The sequence below is a fragment of the Erythrolamprus reginae genome, chromosome 1 (assembly GCF_031021105.1).
Source record: "Erythrolamprus reginae isolate rEryReg1 chromosome 1, rEryReg1.hap1, whole genome shotgun sequence".
Lineage (NCBI taxonomy): Eukaryota > Metazoa > Chordata > Lepidosauria > Squamata > Dipsadidae > Erythrolamprus > Erythrolamprus reginae.
Window position 1 is genome coordinate 51,316,975 of NC_091950.1, and position 20,295 is coordinate 51,337,269.

At 40.7% G+C, this 20,295-nt stretch overlaps 1 protein-coding gene across 3 annotated transcripts in view; it reads right to left on the reverse strand.

Moving 5' to 3' along the window:
• Positions 1 to 3,187: 3,187 nt before the first annotated feature.
• The window catches only part of SLC25A47 (solute carrier family 25 member 47), a 33,305-nt gene continuing 16,197 nt past the window's right edge, over positions 3,188 to 20,295 (reverse strand). The window contains exons 2-6 of one of the 3 annotated variants that reach the window (XM_070752263.1): positions 19,103 to 19,146; positions 18,360 to 18,431; positions 15,977 to 16,159; positions 9,324 to 9,600; positions 3,188 to 4,077 (exon numbers count right to left, since the gene is read on the reverse strand). In XM_070752263.1, the coding sequence (XP_070608364.1) occupies positions 3,797 to 4,077; positions 9,324 to 9,600; positions 15,977 to 16,159; positions 18,360 to 18,431; positions 19,103 to 19,146 (857 nt within the window). In that variant the 3' untranslated portion in view covers positions 3,188 to 3,796. Of the gene's footprint in view, positions 4,078 to 9,323; positions 9,601 to 11,240; positions 11,556 to 15,976; positions 16,160 to 18,359; positions 18,432 to 19,102; positions 19,147 to 20,295 lie in introns of those variants that run through there. The other 2 variants (XM_070752252.1, XM_070752272.1) reach the window with 2 other exon arrangements.

Sequence of the window (20,295 nt, forward strand, 5' to 3'; positions counted from 1 at the left end):
GAAAACCCATCTGTGCCACCAGGCTTGGGGTCACTAGACTAGCTTCTGGCCGACGAGTGTGATGTATGCTTGTTATTTGAATGTGAATGAATGATTTTTAATGTTCCAGGATTTTTAGAATAGTTAATTATATGAATAGTTAATTATATGAATTTAGAATACTGTAGTTAATTATATTGGATTTAGATATCCCCAAATCCTCGGAGAGGGTCAGCATACAAGTCCAATAAATAAATAAACCAATTGCTTTCTGCTTACCAATCATTCATCAATTTAACTGTTTTGGGCAAATCTAATTCTTGATATAAGGAATCTCTCCAAAGTTTCCTTGGGGTGCTGCCTCTTATATAAATTGTTATGGTACCATGTTTTCCCCAAAATAAGACATCCCCTAATAATCAATCAATAAATTAAATAAATAAATAAGCCCAATCGAGCTTTTGAATGCATAGCAACAAGGCCAAGTGCTTATTTCAGGGTTTAAAAAAATAATACAGTCTTATTTTCAGGGAAACACAATAGATAAGTGGGAATTGGAGTTGGGGAGAAACTTCCTATTTCCCACCATGTCCTTTTCATAGCATAGCTTCAGAACAATGTTGAAAGTAAACTACATAGTCCTTTTTATAGGAGTGCAGAATAGGTGTCAAGGCTGGATCTTGCAGGGGCATTGTTATCTCAGGTGATATTCAAGACAGCAGTAGGGTAGCTTTTGTCTACTTTTAAGAGAAAACGCAAGATTTAAAGTAGAAGAGAACTTCCCTTTTCTCTTTCTATAGCACAGGATCCAAAGGTGATTTATACACATTTCTTGGGCAAACAGCTGTAGTTGAATCACAATCATAAAAGGATTGAGTCAAGCAGAAAACAAAAGGAGTAAATCCGGAATACATCACCAAAGCAGAATGAAAAGGGATTGACAGGTCTACAATGCTTTCTCATTCAGGAGCAGTAGATGCTAATAGAACATTGACAGATAGAGTGTCCTGGGGCAGCATTTCTAAACTTTGGCACTCAATCACCAAGTGGTGGGCACTTCAACTCCCAGAATAATTTCCCAACCAGACATCTTAAAATTGCTAAGGTTGAGAAACATTGCTCTAGGACAGGGTTTTCCAACATGAAAATGATGTTCTTGGAATTACAGTATATGAGAGACTAAAAAGGAGGGGTGTTTCACAACCGATTTTCCTTAATGGAGTTTTGCCTCTTCATCAGGAATTATGGGAAATGTTTTTTACTGGCGTACACTATGGCCTGAAAGAGTTGGGATGACTTTATTGTAGGGGCTGTGGTTGGAAAAGTCATAAATTCAAACAAAATATTTAAAACACACACACACACATACACACAGACAACTTTTTAGGAAAAGTAAAAAAAACATTCTAATTTTAAAATCCTACAATATTAATCAGGCATTCTCACAGACACAATCTTTAATTTTCCCTTTTTGTTAAATACCTTTTAGATGGAGTGGCAAGGGTTATTATTTAACAGCACTCTTCTTTTACCAAGCAAGTCCTGAAATGTTTGTGGCAGCCTTTCTATAAAGATGATCTTTCTTTACTTTTTTCCTACTCAGTTGAATATGTAAGCTAACAACAATGCACTACTGGTAGTGACTCCCATGTCATGAAGGTATTTCAAACCCACTTTATGTTTTTCCTCCCCATGACCAGATTTTCTGGATTTGCCAATTGACCTATACAGTATTCTAGGTGTTAGTCCAAAGAAATGGAGTCCCTGAGTTGGAGCAATTTTGAATACTTAAGAATTTAATTCGTTCCGTCACCAGGTTCTTAAGTAGAAAGGTTTGTAAGTAGAAGCAATTTTTCCCATAGTGTTCTGTCGGGCTCTCTGGTTGACTCCTCCCAACAATTCACAGGTACAAATTTCAGACACACACACGTTTGACAATTCAAAACAATGTTCTTTATAATGAAAATTCACTTAAACCAAGCCCTCTTTTGGTATAGCAAAGAGCACTTGTCTCCAAAAATATTGGTAATTTGTACAAATCCCTTATCAGTTCTGTGATTCTTAGCTTGCAGCTGTGAGGCAGTTCACAGTCCTTCTCCTTTCACAAAGTGAAACACTTTGCCCTGGTTTAGTTTCAAAGCGGGGAAAAATCAGCACACAAAAAGTCAAAGTCAGTAAAGCAGTCACAAAATACAACTATCAGATAATCCTCCACAATGGCCAATCCCACAGGCTGCTGTTTATAGCAGCCTCACTAATTACCACAGCCCCACCCAACCACAGGTGGCCTCATTTTCTTTGATAATAATCTCTCAGTTGTTGTTGCCTATGCATCGCTCTCCCCATGCGTGGCTGTATCATTAACTCTTGTTCTGAATCCAAGGAGGAGCTAGATGATTTATCTCCTTCTGAGCTGTCTGCCACACTCTCCTCCTCCCTGTCACTCATGTCTTCTTGGTCAGAGGAGTCTTCATCATCAGATTCCACCGGGGGGGGGGGGGAAACAGACCTGCAGCATGTGGATGTCTCCCCCACATCCACAGTCCTTGGGGCAGGAGCTGGGGCAGAGCTAACCACAACACATAGGAATCAATGTAAAAGCAAATACTGTGTGCAAACCCATTAGGAAAGAAATAAAAGCTTGGAATTTGGGTGGGAGGAGGAGGAGGAAGAAGAGGAGGAGGACAGTCGCTGCCCAGAGCGAAGGGAGTGTTTGTTTTCTCTGGGTGCTGGCAGAGGTTTATTCCCTCTCCAAGTGCCCAGAGAAAGGAGAATGCTTTGTTTGCTCAGGACTGCCTAAGCACCACTGAAAGACTCCTCTGGCAGCCCAGAAAAGCCCGAGATGGCCGGGATTAAAGGGGGGATGGCAGGAAACTGGCTGGGCCTTTGTGCCACTCTCAAATGGTTCTTAAGAAGAGGCAAAAAAAAATTGAACACCCGGTTCTTATATAGAAAAGTTCTTAAGTAGAGGCATTCTTAAGTTGAGGTACCATTGTATTTTCAGTCCAAGAGTTTATAATGGGCAAGCATCTGACATCCAAATTTTCCCTTCCTGGGTATTTGAATTCCCTTCTTTTCTGAGACTAAATACAGAGAGAGAGGAGACAAATGATTGGCAGGGCAGGGGGGAACCATTGTGATATTGTAAGTAATAGGCTGAAGGTGGCTTTATTATTTGACTGAGACACAAGGCAAATGCAACAAAAAATGTGCAAAACTTATTTTATTTCTTAAATACCCATTTTTTACAGTCTCAAGAATGTGTTTAACCATGAATGTACTACAGTATTTGGATTTAAAAGCAATTCCGTTGACAAGGAAGCTAGTCATCATCTTATAATGAAGTAGGGAACGCAGTCATTGCCCTCCCTCCCCCTTCCAATCTTATTTTTAACGGTGTCTTTAATCTCCAAGAAATCAGTTTTTAAAAGCATATTTAATTTAAAAAATACAGTCAAGATTGAGATTCAATTCTGACCCTCTTGGAGTGGTTGATTGAATGAGCTACAGTAGGCCTTCAGCTCCTACAAGGAGATCCATAGTTCTAGTAATGTGAACTCATCCTAACTCTTGTTTGTAATTATGGTTCATAAAATAAAAGCATTCTAATTTATTTTCCTTATGCTACACAAACACACACATGCACACAAAGAAAATGATTGAGAGCATAATAAAGTTTTAATGCATATATCCAATTCTGAAATTTGCAGACATAAAAATAATTTATCATCACAAGAGTTTTTTGAAGAAAATATTTAAATAAATTGGCTTTTAAAAATAGGCAACCACTTAAGGAATAATGCTGAAATAAAAATCTTCATTTCTCCAAACGTTTCCCAAACCTAAGAACAGTTTCATAAGTTAAGAATATCATCATATTTGAGGGAAATGCACGAAGTGAGTTTAGCCCAAGGCCTTTAAAAAGAACTCTTAATCCTTCTTCCTTTATGCTGTCTCTGACACAGTGCACTAGTCCAGTATATTTACGCTGCCCATCACCATCTGCTTGCATTCGGGCTTTAATGACGTCCATTGGGGTTGCTGTGCCCCAGGCAAGAACACCAGCACAGCCTCCAGACAGAAGCACAGCCCACAGGTCTGTAAACATAAGTATAAATAGTGTAAACTAATCATTAATACTCCATAATTATTAAAAATCCAAATGTTGGTAAAATAAATATCCCAAACTTTCTAATAATGTTACTATAAGTACATCAGAGAAAGGCATTTTTCCCACCATAACAGGAGAGGGTTTCTTATATTGGCTAAAGTTAAAGTAGGGACTGTGACATGTTTAGAAACATAGAAACATAGAAGTCTGACGGCAGAAAAAGACCTCATGGTCCATCTAGTCTGCCCTTATACTATTTTCTGTATTCTATCTTAGGATTTTGTTTTTATTTTTTTTTGAGAGACTGATCATTTTCCTTTGGGTAAACAAAGCATTATGTAAATTAATATAAGCCTCATAAAATATCACTTTAAGGCAAAACATGAGCCACTGTATCTTTTTCCCAAGCAAAGAAAAGATCTTCAATCCTCATTATCGAATCAAACTCCATCTAACAAACACATACACACACACGAAATGCGTGACTGCAGAATTTGATGATAGCAGCCTGATATGGCTGTCAAAAAGAAATTAAACAAATTCATGGAGGATATAAAACATTTTTCAAGGGCATCGAGCTGGCCCCCTTGGATCCTGAATATTGGGACAGACCCTATAAATAAACATATTTAAACACATTATAGAGTGACCACTTCTAATCAGATATGAACATTAAGAAGAATTTGAGATATTTTGTTACATTGACATAATCCCTCATACCATGTATTATATACTAACCACCACCACCCCAAAAAAACCCGTCTTTGTAAATAAGACTAAGAATTGGGACAATGGAAAGATATGATATATTGTAAGCAGATATGTGAATGGTAAAGTATACAATTTAGAGGTGGATTTGTGAAAAAAAGTTATGATGTTTAAAGAAAAAAACAATTAATTTTTTTTTTTAAAAAACCCTCTCTGTAAGTGAACTATTAGATAAAAGGGCATATCTAAAATAAAAATGTCATAATGCCTTTTTGACCTGCTTTCCATAGATCATGTCCAAGATGCCTGACATTCCTATTGTGAAACACAAGATGAGGCATTTAGGAAGTTCTCTAATTCTATTAATCATCATGCTTCCCTTTTTTCAAGTATGTGTCAGAAGTTTTCCTACCTCTTCAAATAACTACCTACATTTAACTGAATAGTTTGCTGAAAGATTCCCAGTAAGCTTCACTGTCTTCATCTCGTTTTGATTTTTATGATTTTCTGTTAAATTAAGCTGCAGAATTGGGTCACAGATTTGAGTAATGTGTTTACAATGTTAGTTCAAATATAGTGTGAGCGCCAGATAGTTTTTTTTCCCCTCCCTGCAAGGCAACACACGTCAGTGAGGAGAGAAACTGGTATTTTCTTCAAGGCTCAAGTTGTTTTAGTTTAACTTTAAATAAAACTTTATTACAGTTTTGTAATCTACTACAAGAAGTTGTTAGACAGAGTACTGCTATCAGTCTTTCTTCAATGTTTATATACTGGCTTACTGGTATTACTGGCTAAAAATTCTGGTAATTGGTCATTTGGTGGGCAACAAGTAAGAAGAGGGTGGGCTGTAATATTTGTTTGTTTGTTTGTTTGTTTGTTTGTTTGTTTGTTTGTTTATAAGCACCCAAAATGACCCTGCAACCCTACTAGTAAAAGTAACAATAATGGGAACAATGTGAGTCCACACCTTCACCATCATACTTCCCTTGCAATTTTAAATACAACTCTTAAATTATTATTTATTATTCTGACAGCTGATTGTATTGCTCAAGCAAGCAAGGGTATTGAACCAAAAGAAAATCCTTAAGGCAAGCAAAAATGAAATCTTAACTCAATTTCCTACATAATAATTGTTATGTCTTGTACTCAGAAAAGCTGATACTCCTATATTTCTTGTACTACCCTTCACTTCCATTGATGAGAGCTTCTTTATACAGTAATACACAAATCCATTTTTTTACAGTAGGCTACACTCTCCTTAGGACAGTGGTGGCATTCAAAAAATTTTAATACCGGTATTGTGGTGTCATTTGGTGGGTGTGGCTTGGTGGGCATGGCAGGGGAAGGATACTGTAAAATCTCAATTTCTCCCAATCAACTGGGACTTGGGAGGCAGAGAATAGATGGGGATGGGGCCAGTCAGAGGTGATATTTACTAGTTCTCTGAACTACTCAAAATTTCCACTATCAGTTCTCCAGAACTAGTCATAACCTGCTGAAAAACACCTTTTCCTTAGGACCTAAAATGATTTTGGCAATCACCTCCAGAATTAAGGAGAGGCAATGAGGGCTGCAGCCTCAAGTTGTTGTTTTTTTTAAAAAAAAATCCACCCCTTCTTCTCCCACTTATTGAGCATATACATATCCTTCACCCCATTCCCTTTCCCAGTAAATAATATTAGGCCATAACAAACTAAACCAAGTTTATATCAACACCACTTACTAAATCTCTTCAAACTTTTCTATGCTTGTAAATCATCCATGCTTCAACCATATATACATACATGCATACATACATACATACAACTTCATACAACTTTGCTTTGTTCTCACCAATTAAAAAAAGAATAAATTAACAATTTGAAAAACCCTTGCACAATTCTTTCTGCTTCAGTAACAGATAGATATGAAAACGTAATGACATACTGTATTTCAACTTTTACAATATATTATGAACTTTTACAAAATATATGCATGTTTAATCCATTTAATTTTAAATGCAGAGCATTAGTTACTGTAAATTCAAGAGAACAAAACTTTTTTTAAAAACATTCTTTATGCAGGAAGAGCTGATGAATGACATTACGGGACACAGCCCCTGTCAACCAGTTTCATAAGAGTTCAAACAGAATTTTGTAACAAGCTCTTTAATAATGTTACACAACCTGTGTAATCTATGTGAATTATCAGTAAGATTATTTTACCTTATTTTACATGCAAAGGGTCTGCAACATCTACTAATAAAAACCAAGGAGCACAGTGAAAAAATGGGACTAAAATTAAATATAAAGAAGAAGCATTAAATATAAACACAGGCATAGAATCAATAATGGGAACAATGAATCTTCGGAGAGGGGCGGCATACAAATCTAATAAATTGAATTGAATTGAATCAACATCACATTAAGTATTAGTACCGCTTTATAAAGCCTTAGTAAGACCACACCTGGAATATTGCATCCAGTTTTGGTCACATTACAAAAAAGATGTTGAGACTTTGGGAAAAGTGCAAAGAAGAGCATCTAAAAGGATTAAAGACTAAAACATGAAGAAAGGTCGCAGGACTTAGGTTTGGCTAATCTAGAGAAAAGAAGGACTAAGGGGGACATGATATCAGTATCCAATGTTTGAGAGACTTCCTCAAAGAGGACATGGTCAATTTAGTTTCCAAAGCACCAGAAGGCAGGACAAGAAATATACTGCTCAAAAAAATAAAGGGAACACTTAAAAAGCAGAATATAACTTCAAGTAAATCAAACTTCTGTGAAATCAAACTGTCCACTTAGGAAGCAACACTGATTGACAGTCAATTTCACATGCTGTTGTGCAAATGGAATAGTTGTGCAAATGAAATATTCAATGAGAATACAGTGGTACCTCATGATACGAACCCCTCGTCTTACGAACAACCCGAGATACGAACCCGGGGTTCAGAAAATTTTTGCCTCTTCTTACGAATTTGTTTCTTCTTACGAACCCGCCGCCGCCGAGAAGCCCCGCCGCCCGGCTGTCACCTTTTAAAACAGCCGGGGGGCTTCCCGGCAGCCTCCTGAACCCAAACCCCAAACCCGAACTTCCGGGTTCGGGGTTCGGGAGGCCGCTGAAAAGCCCCCTGGCTGTTTTAAAAGGTGACAGCTGGGCGGAGGGGCTTCCCAGCGGCCTCCCAAATGCCGAACCCGGAAGTTCAGCAAAAGTTCGGGTTCGGGAGGCCGCTGGGAAGCCCCGCCGCCCGGCTGTCACCTTTTAAAACAGCCAGGGGGCTTCTCGGCGGCCTCCTGAACACTGAACCCGGAAGTTCGGGTTTGGCGTTCGGCATTCGGAAGGCCGCCGAGAAACCCCCCCCGGCTGTTTCAAAAGGTGACAGCCGGGCGGCGGCGTTTTTTTTGCGGGTGTTTTTTTTTTGTTGCACGGATTAATTGACTTTACATTGTTTCCTATGGGAAACAATGTTTCGTCTTATGAACTTTTCGTCTTACGAACCTCCCCCGGGAACCAATTAGGTTCGTAAGACGAGGTATTACTGTATTTCATTCATTCAGATCTAGGATGTGTTATTTGAATGTTCCTTTTATTTTTTTGAGCAGTGTAGTTAATGGAAACTAGTCAAAGAGAGAAGAATTCTGGAATTGAGGAGAAACTTCCTAACAGTGGGAACAATTAACTCATGGAACATCTTGCCTTCAACACTCGAGGTGTGAAATGATACAGGACAGTAATGGCGAACCTTTTTTCCCTCGGATGCCAAAAGCACATGTATGCATTCACATGCCCCTAATTAAATCCCCCATGCCCAGCATCCTTCTACATGCACATATGAGCCCCCTTCTGTCCCGTCTCCATGCATGCGTGCAGGACACCCCCTCACATGCCCCATTTTGGGCCTAACAGGCCACCCTGAAGCCTCCAGAGGGCAAAAATGGCTTGTTTCCCCACTTCCGGTGGGCCTGGTAAGTCCATTTTACACCTTCTCCAGGCTGCAGAGGCTTTCTTGGAGCTTGGAGAGGACGAAAACAACCTCCCCTGCCTCCCCTGGAGGTTCTCCAGAGGCCAAAAACTCCCTGCCAGAGCCTCTGTGCAAGGCAAAAATCAGCTGGCCAGTGTGTTTATTTTTTTATTGGATTGGATTGGATTGGATTGGATTGGATTGGATTGGAATGCCGCCCCTCTCCGGAGACTCGGAGCGACAATAGACATCTTGAGAAATTGCTTTGTTTAACTCTATGGAAGTGGGGGACGGGGGGGGTTTGCAATATCGGGGATCAGGCAGAGGAACATCCTACATCTCTATGAAATCATTCCTGGTACAAAAATGTGTGAGAGATCTGAGGAAAGAGAGCCTGTATTCAAAAGATGAACATATTCTCTCTCCAGTATCCTTAATGATGCTTTGAAAAGTTTGCATACCATAGGGTGATAAAGAAAATTGCAAGTTGGAAATGAATATATATCAAGCTATCATGACACAAACAGGCAAGATAGACATCTAAAGCTTCTGCAACAGATGATTCTCATTTAATGCACATACCTGGTTTGTTTTTACCAGCTGGAGTAAGCCAATCACACAGGACAGAGTAGGTGAGGAAATATGCTCCACATGAATGACAGTCCCTTCCTAACAGAGCCAAAGATCCTTTGTACAGACCTGCAAGGCCTTCTTCTTTGATTATTGTCCTCAAACAATGCAAGGAACCTTGATACTTAGGTCGGGAGTCGAAGGAATGAGATGATCCTATCAAGTAGTATGGTTCTTTCTGGATCTGCAATCTTACTTTGGCTATTTCTGCAGGTGATATTAGCACAACCTAAAGAAAAGGATTAAGAGTTACAGTTAGAATATAGATTAGAGTTAGGGTATACTGTAGATTAGAATCAGATCTTGCTGCCCAGAACCTGGAAGACCTTCAATTTCATGTATCATTCCCGATCCTCTGACCAAAATATATTCCTATATTTTCCAGTCATGTTTGCATTTTACATATCTGCTCTGAAAATTTTCTGTCTAGGGCAGTGATGGCGAACCTTTTTTTCCTCAGGTGCCAAAAGAGCATGTGTGCGCTCTATCACACATGCCCAATTGCCCACACCCAAAATTCAATGCCTGGGGAGGGTGAAAACAACTTCCCCCCCACCCCAAGGCCCTATGGCCCTTTGTTTCCCAGCTTCTGATAGCCCCAGTATCTAGGATGTGTTATTTGAATGTTCCTTTTATTTTTTTGAGCAGTATAGTTGATGGAAACTAGTCAAAGAGAGAAGAATTCTGAAATTGAGGAGAAACTTCCTAACAATGGGAACAATTAATTCATGGAACAGCTTGCCTTCAACACTCGAGGTGTGAAACAGTAATGGCGAACCTTTTTTCCCTCGGATGCCGAAAGCGCATGCATGTGCTATCATGCATGTATGTGTGCACATGCCCATAATTCAATCCCCCGTGCCCTGCATCCTTCTGCATGTGCATGTGTGCCCCCCTCTGCCACATCTCCGTGCATGCGTGCATGACACACACACCCAACGTGCCCCATTTTGGGCCTAGCAGGCCTCACTGAAGCCTCCGGCGGCTGAAAATGGCTTGTTTCCCCACTTCCGGTGGACCTGGTAAGCCCATTTTACACCCTCTCCAGGCTTTCTTGGAGCTTGGGGAGGATGAAAATAACCTCCCCTGCCTCCCCTGGAGGTTCTCCAGAGGCCGAAAACTCCCTTCCATTAGCACAGCCCAAAGAAAATGATTAAGAGTTAGATTTAGAATATAGATTAGAGTTAGGGTATACACTGTATATTAGAATCAGATCTTGCTGCCCAGAACCCAAAATTCAATGCCTGGGGAGGGTGAAAACAACTTACCCCGCACCCCAAGGCCCTATGGCCCTTTGTTTCCCAACTTCTGGTGGGTCCAGCAGGCTCGTGTTTCACCCTCCCCAGGCTCCAAAGGCTTTCCTGTAGCTGGGGGGGGGGGATAAAACCATCTTCCCCCATCCCCTTTGGAGACTCTCTGGAAGCCAAAAACACCCTTCCAGACCCTCTGTGCAAGCCAAAACCTGGCTCACCAGCACACATATGAATGTTGGAACTGAGCTAGGTGAAAAGTCAGGACTCCGGTAGTTAAATCAAACTGGTTTATTCATAGCAAGAACGATTACAACACACTGGAACGGTAGATTTGCCAGAATGAGGGCAACGGCTAACCCGTTGCCCTTTTATACTCTTTTTAACGCGGGCTTTTCCCAACTGACACACATTTAACTTTCGCGGCTATTTTTCTGAATAGCCGCGTCTTAACCAATCGCAGATTTTCTGCGAATATTTTTAAACAAACACAACACCCCTCCCTCTTTGGCTGAGACCATGATTACGTGTTAATCCACGTCACATAGTCCTGCAAGCGGATTGGTGGCTTTACAGCTCTCTGGGACCTGCGCAGTTCATTTTGCTGGGAGCTGCTTGCCTGGACGGCTGGCTCCGTTGCTCCGCTAAGGCTAGTCTCTGACGGGCCTGGTTGCGATGATGCATTTTGATCTTCGCCGGCCGCCAGGGGCAACAAGCAGCCATCGCTGGAGTCTCGAGGTGGTTCTGGTAAGTCCTCTATTGGTTTGTCTACAGTAGGCAAAATGTCTGGATTAGTCTTCATTCTCTTGCGTAGTTGGTCGACATGCCGATGCCAACTGCGCCCATCTGTTAATATTACGATGTATGTTTTTAAACCTGTTTTATCTAATACTGTTCCATCTTTCCATTTATCGTTGGAATCATAGTCTTTTGCATAAATTAAATCCCCGATGTTAAACTGTCTCTCACTTTGTGCTTTTATTTCTTTTTGGTCATTCTGGTAATTTGGGTGAATTCTGTCTAATTTAGAACGGAGATTTCTGCCCATTAAAAGTTCTGCCGGGCTTTTGTTTGTGGACGCTGACGGCGTAATATGCTGAATGGTTAAAAATTCATCAATTTGTTGTTGCCAATCTCCTAATGGTGCTTTGTTTAATGCTTCTTTTGTGGTTCTAACCATTCGTTCTGCTTGTCCATTAGCTTGGGTAAAATGAGGTGGAGTGAGCACATGCTTTATGCCCTGGTCTGCAAGAAATAGTTCCATTTGACGGGCTGTTAACTGAGGCCCGTTGTCAGATACCAAAATATCTGGAATACCATGTGTGGCAAACATTTTCCTTAATGCCTTTATAGTTGCGCTAGTAGTTGTGGATGCCATGAGTTCAATTTCCAGCCACTTGGAGTATGCATCCACAACCAGTAAAAAGGATTGGCCCCTGATTGGTCCTGCAAAGTCAATATGTATTCTAGACCAGGGCCCTCTTGGTGTTGGCCACTCTGATGGTGTGACTTTTGGTGGGTTGGGTCTTGTTCTCTGGCAGGGTACACAACCACCCACCCATGACTCTATGTCCTTGTCCAACCCTGGCCACCATAAATGACTTCTGGCAATAGTTTTCATTTTGACTATTCCTGGGTGACCTATATGCAATAACTGCAATGCTTGCTTCTGTAAGGATTTTGGAATAACAACCCTGTCTCCCCATAATATACAATCTTTTAACACATTTAATTCAAACTGTCTATTCTTAAAAGGTTGAAATTGGTTTGGTTGTTGTTCAATTGGCCATCCCTTTAATATCCATTGTTTAATGTGTTTCAAAATTGGATCTACTTGTGTCTGATTGGCTATTTCTGTTGCTGTTAATAACGTTTGTTTACTAGTTTCAATTAATAAAACGCTTGAGGCAGGGGCTGGATCACTGACTAATTCTGTTTGGGGGCACCTGCTTAATGCATCAGCATTTCCTATCTCTTTCCCCCCCCTGTGGATTAATGTATAATTGTAAGCGGCTAGAAAAATAGTCCAACGAGTCATGCGAGGGGAAAGAAAGGCGGGAGTTTGTTTGTTTCCCGCCAAAATACCTAAAAGTGGTTTATGGTCGGTGATTAGGGTAAAAGGCCGACCACAAAGGTAATAATGAAATCGTTTAACTCCAGCGACAAGGGCTAACGCCTCCTTGTCAAGCTGGGAGTAATTCCTTTCAGCTGCCGAAAGAGTTTTAGAATAATAGGCTATTGGGGCTTCTGTGCCGTCCGGAAAGTTATGGCTGAGGACGGCTCCTATGCCGAACGGTGAAGCGTCGCAGGTTAGGGACAAGGGCATAGCTACATTATATTGTACTAAGACACTGTTGGAGGAAAGTAAATTTTTTACTGCTGTGAAAGCGGCTTGTTCTTTTGGTCCCCACGTCCAGGCAGAGTCTTTCTTTAGGAGGTTATGAAGCGGTTCTGCCACCGTCGCTTTCTGTTTAAGAAAGACGGAATAAAAGTTAAGGAGTCCTAGGAATGCTTGTAAGTCTGTCTTATCTGAGGGGGTGGGGGCATTTCTTATGGCATCAACTTTGTCATTTGTGGGGTGAATTCCAAAACGATCTATTGTAAAACCCAAAAATTCAACTTTGGGCACGGCCCACGAACATTTGTCTGCTTTTAAATGGAGTCCTGTTTCTTTAAATTTAGTTAAAACGCGCCTGATTCTGTCCCATAACTCAGATTTGGATGTGGCTGATATTAATACGTCGTCGAAATATGGGACGACCCCAGGAATATTATTTAAAATGCGTTCCATCAGACCCTGAAAGATACCTGGGGCGGTAGAGACTCCAAACTGGAGCCGGGTGCATTTAAAGGCACCTCTATGAGTTACGATTGTCTGGGCCTCAGAGGTGTCTTGATCTACGGTAAGCTGTTGATATGCCTGTGCCAGGTCCAACTTCGCGAAGATGGACCCATTTCCTAAGGTGTGCAAGAGTTGTTGCACTACTGGGATTGGATAGGCATTATGCTGTAGCGCTTTATTAATCGTGGCTTTATAATCTGCGCAAATTCTAATAGAGCCATCCGGCTTAACGGGCGTTACAATAGGGGTTTCCCATTTGGCATGATCAGTGGGAATTAAAATGCCCTGAGCTATCAATTTGTCCAATTGTTCATCCACTTTAGGCAAGAGTGGAATGGGAATTCTGCGGGGCTTTAATCGGATAGGCGAAATATTTGGGTCCAGATTAAACGATATGGGGCTGCCTGTATATTTACCCAGAGTGCTAGAAAAAACTTCGGGAAATTCTTTCAACAAATCATTTGGGTCAAAAGAGTCACATACATTGTTAACCCCTGAAATTTCAATGCCTAAAGGTTGTAACCATCTAAGTCCCAGTAATGTGTGTTTAGGACCGTCAACCACTAACAGAGGTAAAAGCCCTTGAAATTTTTTAAACGCAATAGGAACATTTAAGCATCCTAATACTGGAATTGAATGGCCCTGAAAATCACTCAAACCCGGTTCCCAAGGTTGCAAGTCAGTTTGTTTTACACGAGGTAAATATAATCTAAGTTTTTCCCAAGGCATTATGGAATGTCTGGAACCGGTGTCTAATTCCATTTGGCAGGGGTGGCCGTTGAGGAAAAGAGAAACAAATAGTTTGTTTTCCGCAGCGGGGAAATTGCAGTTTACTGAAGAAGGGGAGTTACCTCGTTGGGTAGAAGAGGGCGAGTTGTCAGCCGGGCGGGAAACGTTGCGTGAAAACGGTGGTCGTCGATTCCTCGGTGAAAAATAGGGTCGTTGGTTTTGCTGAGTAGCTGGAGTTGGGTTGGCGGCGCGGCAGACTTCAGCGATGTGGCCGCGGCGCTGGCAACGGCGGCAATAGGCGTCCTTGAAATGGCAGCGAAAACGAGGGTGATTTCCGTTGCAGCCGGCACATCTGTCTGCACGGGAGGCTTCTTTGGCGTCATGGTCGGAGGCTCTTCGGATTTGGAGACAGGTGTCGTCTGGAGTCGCGGATTCCGAGTGTTTTTCATCAGGAGAGCAGGCGTGCCAAGGTGATTCATCAGGGATGTGATGAACGGTTGAGGTTGCGCGTTTAATTTCGGCAACAGATGTTTCAGATACCTCGGAGGCTTTTGCTGCCTTAAGAATGTCTTGGAGAGAGGCATCCTCATCAACTAGGTATTTCTTCTGGAGCGTGATATTGGTTAGACCGAAAATAAGGCGGTCAATCAATTGTTCCTCTGGATCCTTGTATTTGCACTTCGGAAGGAGTGCGCGTAGCCGGGTTATAAAATCGTTGGTGGATTCTCCGTCCGCTTGCCTCATCTGAGCGAATTGATGGCGGTATACGCGGACAGGAGTCGTCGGCTGGTAATGAGCGGCAAGTTTTGCTTGTAGAGTTGACCATGCGACAGTTTCCAGGGTGTCTGGGTCAACGAGTGTGGAGGCTAGGCTGTAGACTTCTGTGCCGCAATAAGCGAGGAATATAGCTTTCTTCCTCTCGTCATCGGCGTCATGTAGATTGCTCGCTTTCAGGAAAAATGTGAATTTGGACATATACGAGGTCCAAGCTTCCGTCTCGGAGTTGAATACAGGCGGCGGTGGAGCCATGGCCGAGTTCATGGCTGCGTTAGCGGGAGTTCGACCTCCTCGTCGCCACTGAAAAGTCAGGACTCCGGTAGTTAAATCAAACTGGTTTATTCATAGCAAGAACGATTACAACACACTGGAACGGTAGATTTGCCAGAATGAGGGCAACGGCTAACCCGTTGCCCTTTTATACTCTTTTTAACGCGGGCTTTTCCCAACTGACACACATTTAACTTTCGCGGCTATTTTTCTGAATAGCCGCGTCTTAACCAATCGCAGATTTTCTGCGAATATTTTTAAACAAACACAACACTAGGGGCAACGTCTTGCATGCCAGCAGATATGGCTCTGCTTGCCACTTGTGGCACCCGTGCCATAGGTTCACCATCACTAGTCTAGAGGAATAGGCAACATTTTAATAGCAAGGAAGACCAGCTTTAATATTTCAGAGTGTGTGAGAAGTTCGTAATGAAAAATTTGGGTCATATATCTGAGAAGAGCAATGATTTATTTTAGTTTGTTAAACTAATATATTAAATTAATATAATGTATATTAATATAAATATATTCAGTTAATATATTATATATATTTTAGGGTTTCAAATGCACCTTTTGTCATTTCTCCACATCTAAACAGTTGCAAACTGCAAAACGTGGGGTCACATTTTGTCCATCTCACTTCTAAAGATTTGAAGATAAATAGGAGATGCTGACAGATCCTGTTCCATCAGCCCACTGATAGTTTTATCCACATTATTATTATTTTTTTAACCTACCCGGAGAGCTCCTGTCACACAACCTGCAAAAGATATATCCATTTTTGATGGTTTTCTGTCTGCAGAGCCATATCGTAATCTACAGATACTATAAAGGAAGTTTTTGTAGATTCCAAATGAAAATGATGAAATCAGCGATGCCATTAAAACAGTCATTGAAATGCCTTTGAAGAAACCTGGCACCTGAATGGAACAGAAGAGTGAGCAAAATGCCCTTTTAGAATAGAAGAATAAAAAACATAATATTCCTTGCAAGGAACTCATTGAGTACAGCCAGGGGTGGGCAGCAGGCAGGACGGGGTGGAACACAGTTCCACCAGTGGAAATGAAGCTGTATGCCCAGCTCCAGCTGACTATCCCCCCCCCTCCCATCCTCTTCCTCTTCCTCAGAAAGCGGCAAGGAGACCAACACTGGCAGGAGTTGCAGGGTGCCCATTTCCTGCCCCCTCTTTTCTCAGCGACTGATCGGCACCCATTTGCCTAGCCACCCAGCCTGAGGCAGGGGGCGACCCAGGAAGGAGAGTGCAGGAAACGTGAAGCAAATTGTCACCCCACAGAGCGACACTGGTGAGTTGTAAGTTGAGGACTTAACAGTTCACTTGAATGATGATGATCATTCAAGCCACTCCCACCTGATAACATGGCCGGCAAGCCACTCCTACCCAGTCACATGACCATCAAGCCACACCCACAAAATAAGCCACACCCGCAGTGTGGCAGTAAACTTTTTGGCTGCCCATTACTGAGTACAACCCAATACAGGCCTGTCAAACAGTCAGCCCATGGGCCACACCCACCCTGGGTCTCCAAAGGCAAAAAACCATTGTGATATGTCACAATACCTCATGTGATGTGATCAAATTTGACAGCTGGGCCTAATAATTTAAGGGGTTTTTGCTAGGCAAAAAAAAAAAAGCTATAGGCACACATAGTTATATTATATTATTTTATTTCATAGAAACATAGAAACATAGAAGTCTGACGGCAGAAAAAGACCTCCTGGTCCATCTAGTCTGCCCTTATACTATTTTCTGTATTTTATCTTAGGATGGATATATGTTTATCCCAGGCATGTTTAAATTCAGTTACTGTGGATTTATCTACCACGTCTGCTGGAAGTTTGTTCCAAGGATCTACTACTCTTCCAGTAAAATAATATTTTCTCATGTTGCTTTTGATCTTTCCCCCAACTAACTTCAGATTGTGTCCCCTTGTTCTTGTGTTCACTTTCCTATTAAAAACACTTCCCTCCTGGACCTTATTTAGCCCTTTAATATATTAAAATGTTTCGATCATGTCCCCCCTTTTCCTTCTGTCCTCCAGACTATACAGATTGTTATATTTATAAATAATTCAAGACAACGACACACACAATACTCTTTCCTCCTCCTATTTTCCCCACAAATAGGAAATAGCAGTTCTCTGTAAACTGCTTAGAGAGGGCTGTAAAGCACTGTGAAGCAGTATATAAGTCTAAATGCTAAACAATATGTGATGTGAATTGTGCCGAAAGAGAATGACTGGCTCAAAGTCACTCAGCTGGCTAAATAGAAAGTCACAAAAAAAACCAGCCAGGTAAAATATTTCTGCTTTAGTACAATGCCACATGTTATCTTCTTTCTATGTAGCTACATATTACACTGTAAGGAATTACATTTCATAAATTTGTGATTCTTGTACAACTTCTACAGTGTCTCATCACTTTCTAGAGGAAAAGTTTCCTACACCTGGCATGTGTTCATCTTGTAGAATAAATTTGCTATTCCTATAATAATAATAATAATAATAATAATAATAATAATAATAATAATAATAATAATAATAATAATTGTATGCTGCCCTTCTCCAAAGACTCGGGGTGGCTCACAGAATACAAAAACAACACAACAACAAATCTAATTAATTAAAAATTACTACTAAAATCCCATATATAATAAAATCAGCCAGCCAATTCATTCACAACCACACATTACATCTCGTAAACAGAGGAAGGGGACTTGGTCTAATTGCCCCTTGCCTGGCAACATAAATGAGTTTTGAGGCTCTTGCAAAAGGCAAGGAGGGTGGGGGCAGTTTGAATCTCTGGAGGGAGCTGATTCCAAAGGGCTGGGGCCACCACAGGGAAGGCTCTTCCCCTGGGCCCTGCCAGACAACATTGTCTAGCCGATGGGACCCAGAGAAGGCCAAATCTGTGGAACCTAAACAGTCACTGGGATTCATGCAGCAGAAGGCGGTCTCATAACTTAGTATTATTTGGAACTGCATGCAAATCTATAGATTCCACTTGTGAATATTGTCAGGCTCTTTAAAGAGGAAATAAAGCAAAAAAATGAATTATTTGATCAAGATAGTTAGAGTTATTATTCCTAGTTATTATACATACCCTTTCAGTTTTATATATATATCTCATACAGTGCCATATTCCACGATAGTGTGCTTCTGTCTGTATTCTCACCTACCAAAGCAAGGTAAAGCAATCAGACATCAAATGTATAAACGGGAGTACCACAATTGGGCATTTTATGATACATTCATTTTCTTTGTAAGCAATAAGGACAAAAACATTATATTAGTTTAAAAGTGCAGAAAATTTATTTTTGAAGAATAATAATAGCTCACGCATTATTTATGCAACACACCAAATCAGCCAAGAACATTTTTAATTAGCCAGCCACCTTTTGGCCTAGCATGTTGTGTAAATCTAGGATTGGCAGGGAGGTTTTATAATTCAATGTGATGCATCAATTTATAAACCTAGGATCAGGTATGGATCAGTTAACCACAAGTAACAGAGCTGTAACTGTCTACTATGATTCTGAAGCTCTGGCGGGTTTAGGAGGATGAACTTTGGAAATCCTTCAACTAAATTCTTTAACTCACCCTCACCCCCAAGCTTTTACCTGAAAGAGGGGGAAAATCTGTGTACAAAATGAGCTAAACCATTTGTTTCCTTTTGATTTGGCACACAATGGGCACTCACCTACAGTGGATTGTAAAATATAGTTTATTAAGCAAAGCATCAGCTACACAAAGTGCTAACTCAGTCACAAATAAGAAAGCTACATAGTTTCCAATGTGGTAGGGATTATACACAAAATAGTACTTTTAAGAAACTGGCTGACATACCTTTATTGTATCCAATGGATAACCTACTGCAGCACTAACACCACCTGAAACAGGTAATTTGTATGTGAATTTGTTTGGTAAGTGTTATAATTAAATATGTTCAAGCCCACATTCTTCAAGCTATCACATTGAAGCTTCCAATGCATGTTCCACATTTACCAAATCCCTCCCCATTACTTTGAAATTATTTGTTGTACTGTATATACTTTTCCATATCCAAACCAACAACGCAATTTGAAGAACAAAATACAATGAGATGTGAACATTCCCAAAATACACTGCAGAATGTGCCTGGGATTCAGTACTCATACAAAAGCTAGTGCTGCCAGATTGTGAAGATTGTTTTTCTCTTAAACTTATCATAAGGTTATATTCAAAATCGTGAAACTGACTTGAGAACAGAGGAGAAAAATACAATGTGGATGGAAAGTGTAAATATCCTCAGCTTGAATAGAATAGAATTCTTTATTGGATAAGTGTGATTGGACACACAAGGAATTTGTCCTTTGATCTCAGTGTACGTAAAAGAAAATATACATTTGTCAAGAATCATGAGGTACAGCACTTAATGATTGTCATAGGGGTCAAATAAGCAACGAAGAAACAATCAATATTAATAAAAATCTTAAGGATACAAGCAACAAGTCATTCAGTCATAAGTGGAAGGAAATGGGTGAGACAAATGATGAGAAAAAAATAGTAGTAATAGTAGTGCAAATTTAGTAAATAATTTGACAGTGTTGAGGGAATTATTTGTTTTGCGGAGTGATGGCGTTCAGGAAAAAACTCTTCTTGTGTTTAGTTGTCTTGATGTGCAGTGCTCTGTAGTGACATTTTGAGTGTAGGAGTTGAAACAGTTTATGTCCAGGATGCGAGGGATCAGTAAATATTTTCAAATCCCTCTTTTTGAATTGTGCAGTATACAGGTCCTCAATGGAAGGCAGGTTGGCAGCAATTGTTTTTTCTCCAGTTCTGATTATCCTCTGAAGTCTGTGTTGGTCTTGATGGGTTGCAGAACAAAACCAGACAGTTATATAAAAGCAATACGCATATCACTTTGAATTCCTGGTGAAAAGTGAAATCTTAACAAAGAAACCAGAAAATGCTATGCATTTTAGTAGAGATAAATACTGCTGCTTAATAATGATGGGGGAAAATGATGGTAAGGCAGACATCTTACGTAGTTCATCCAG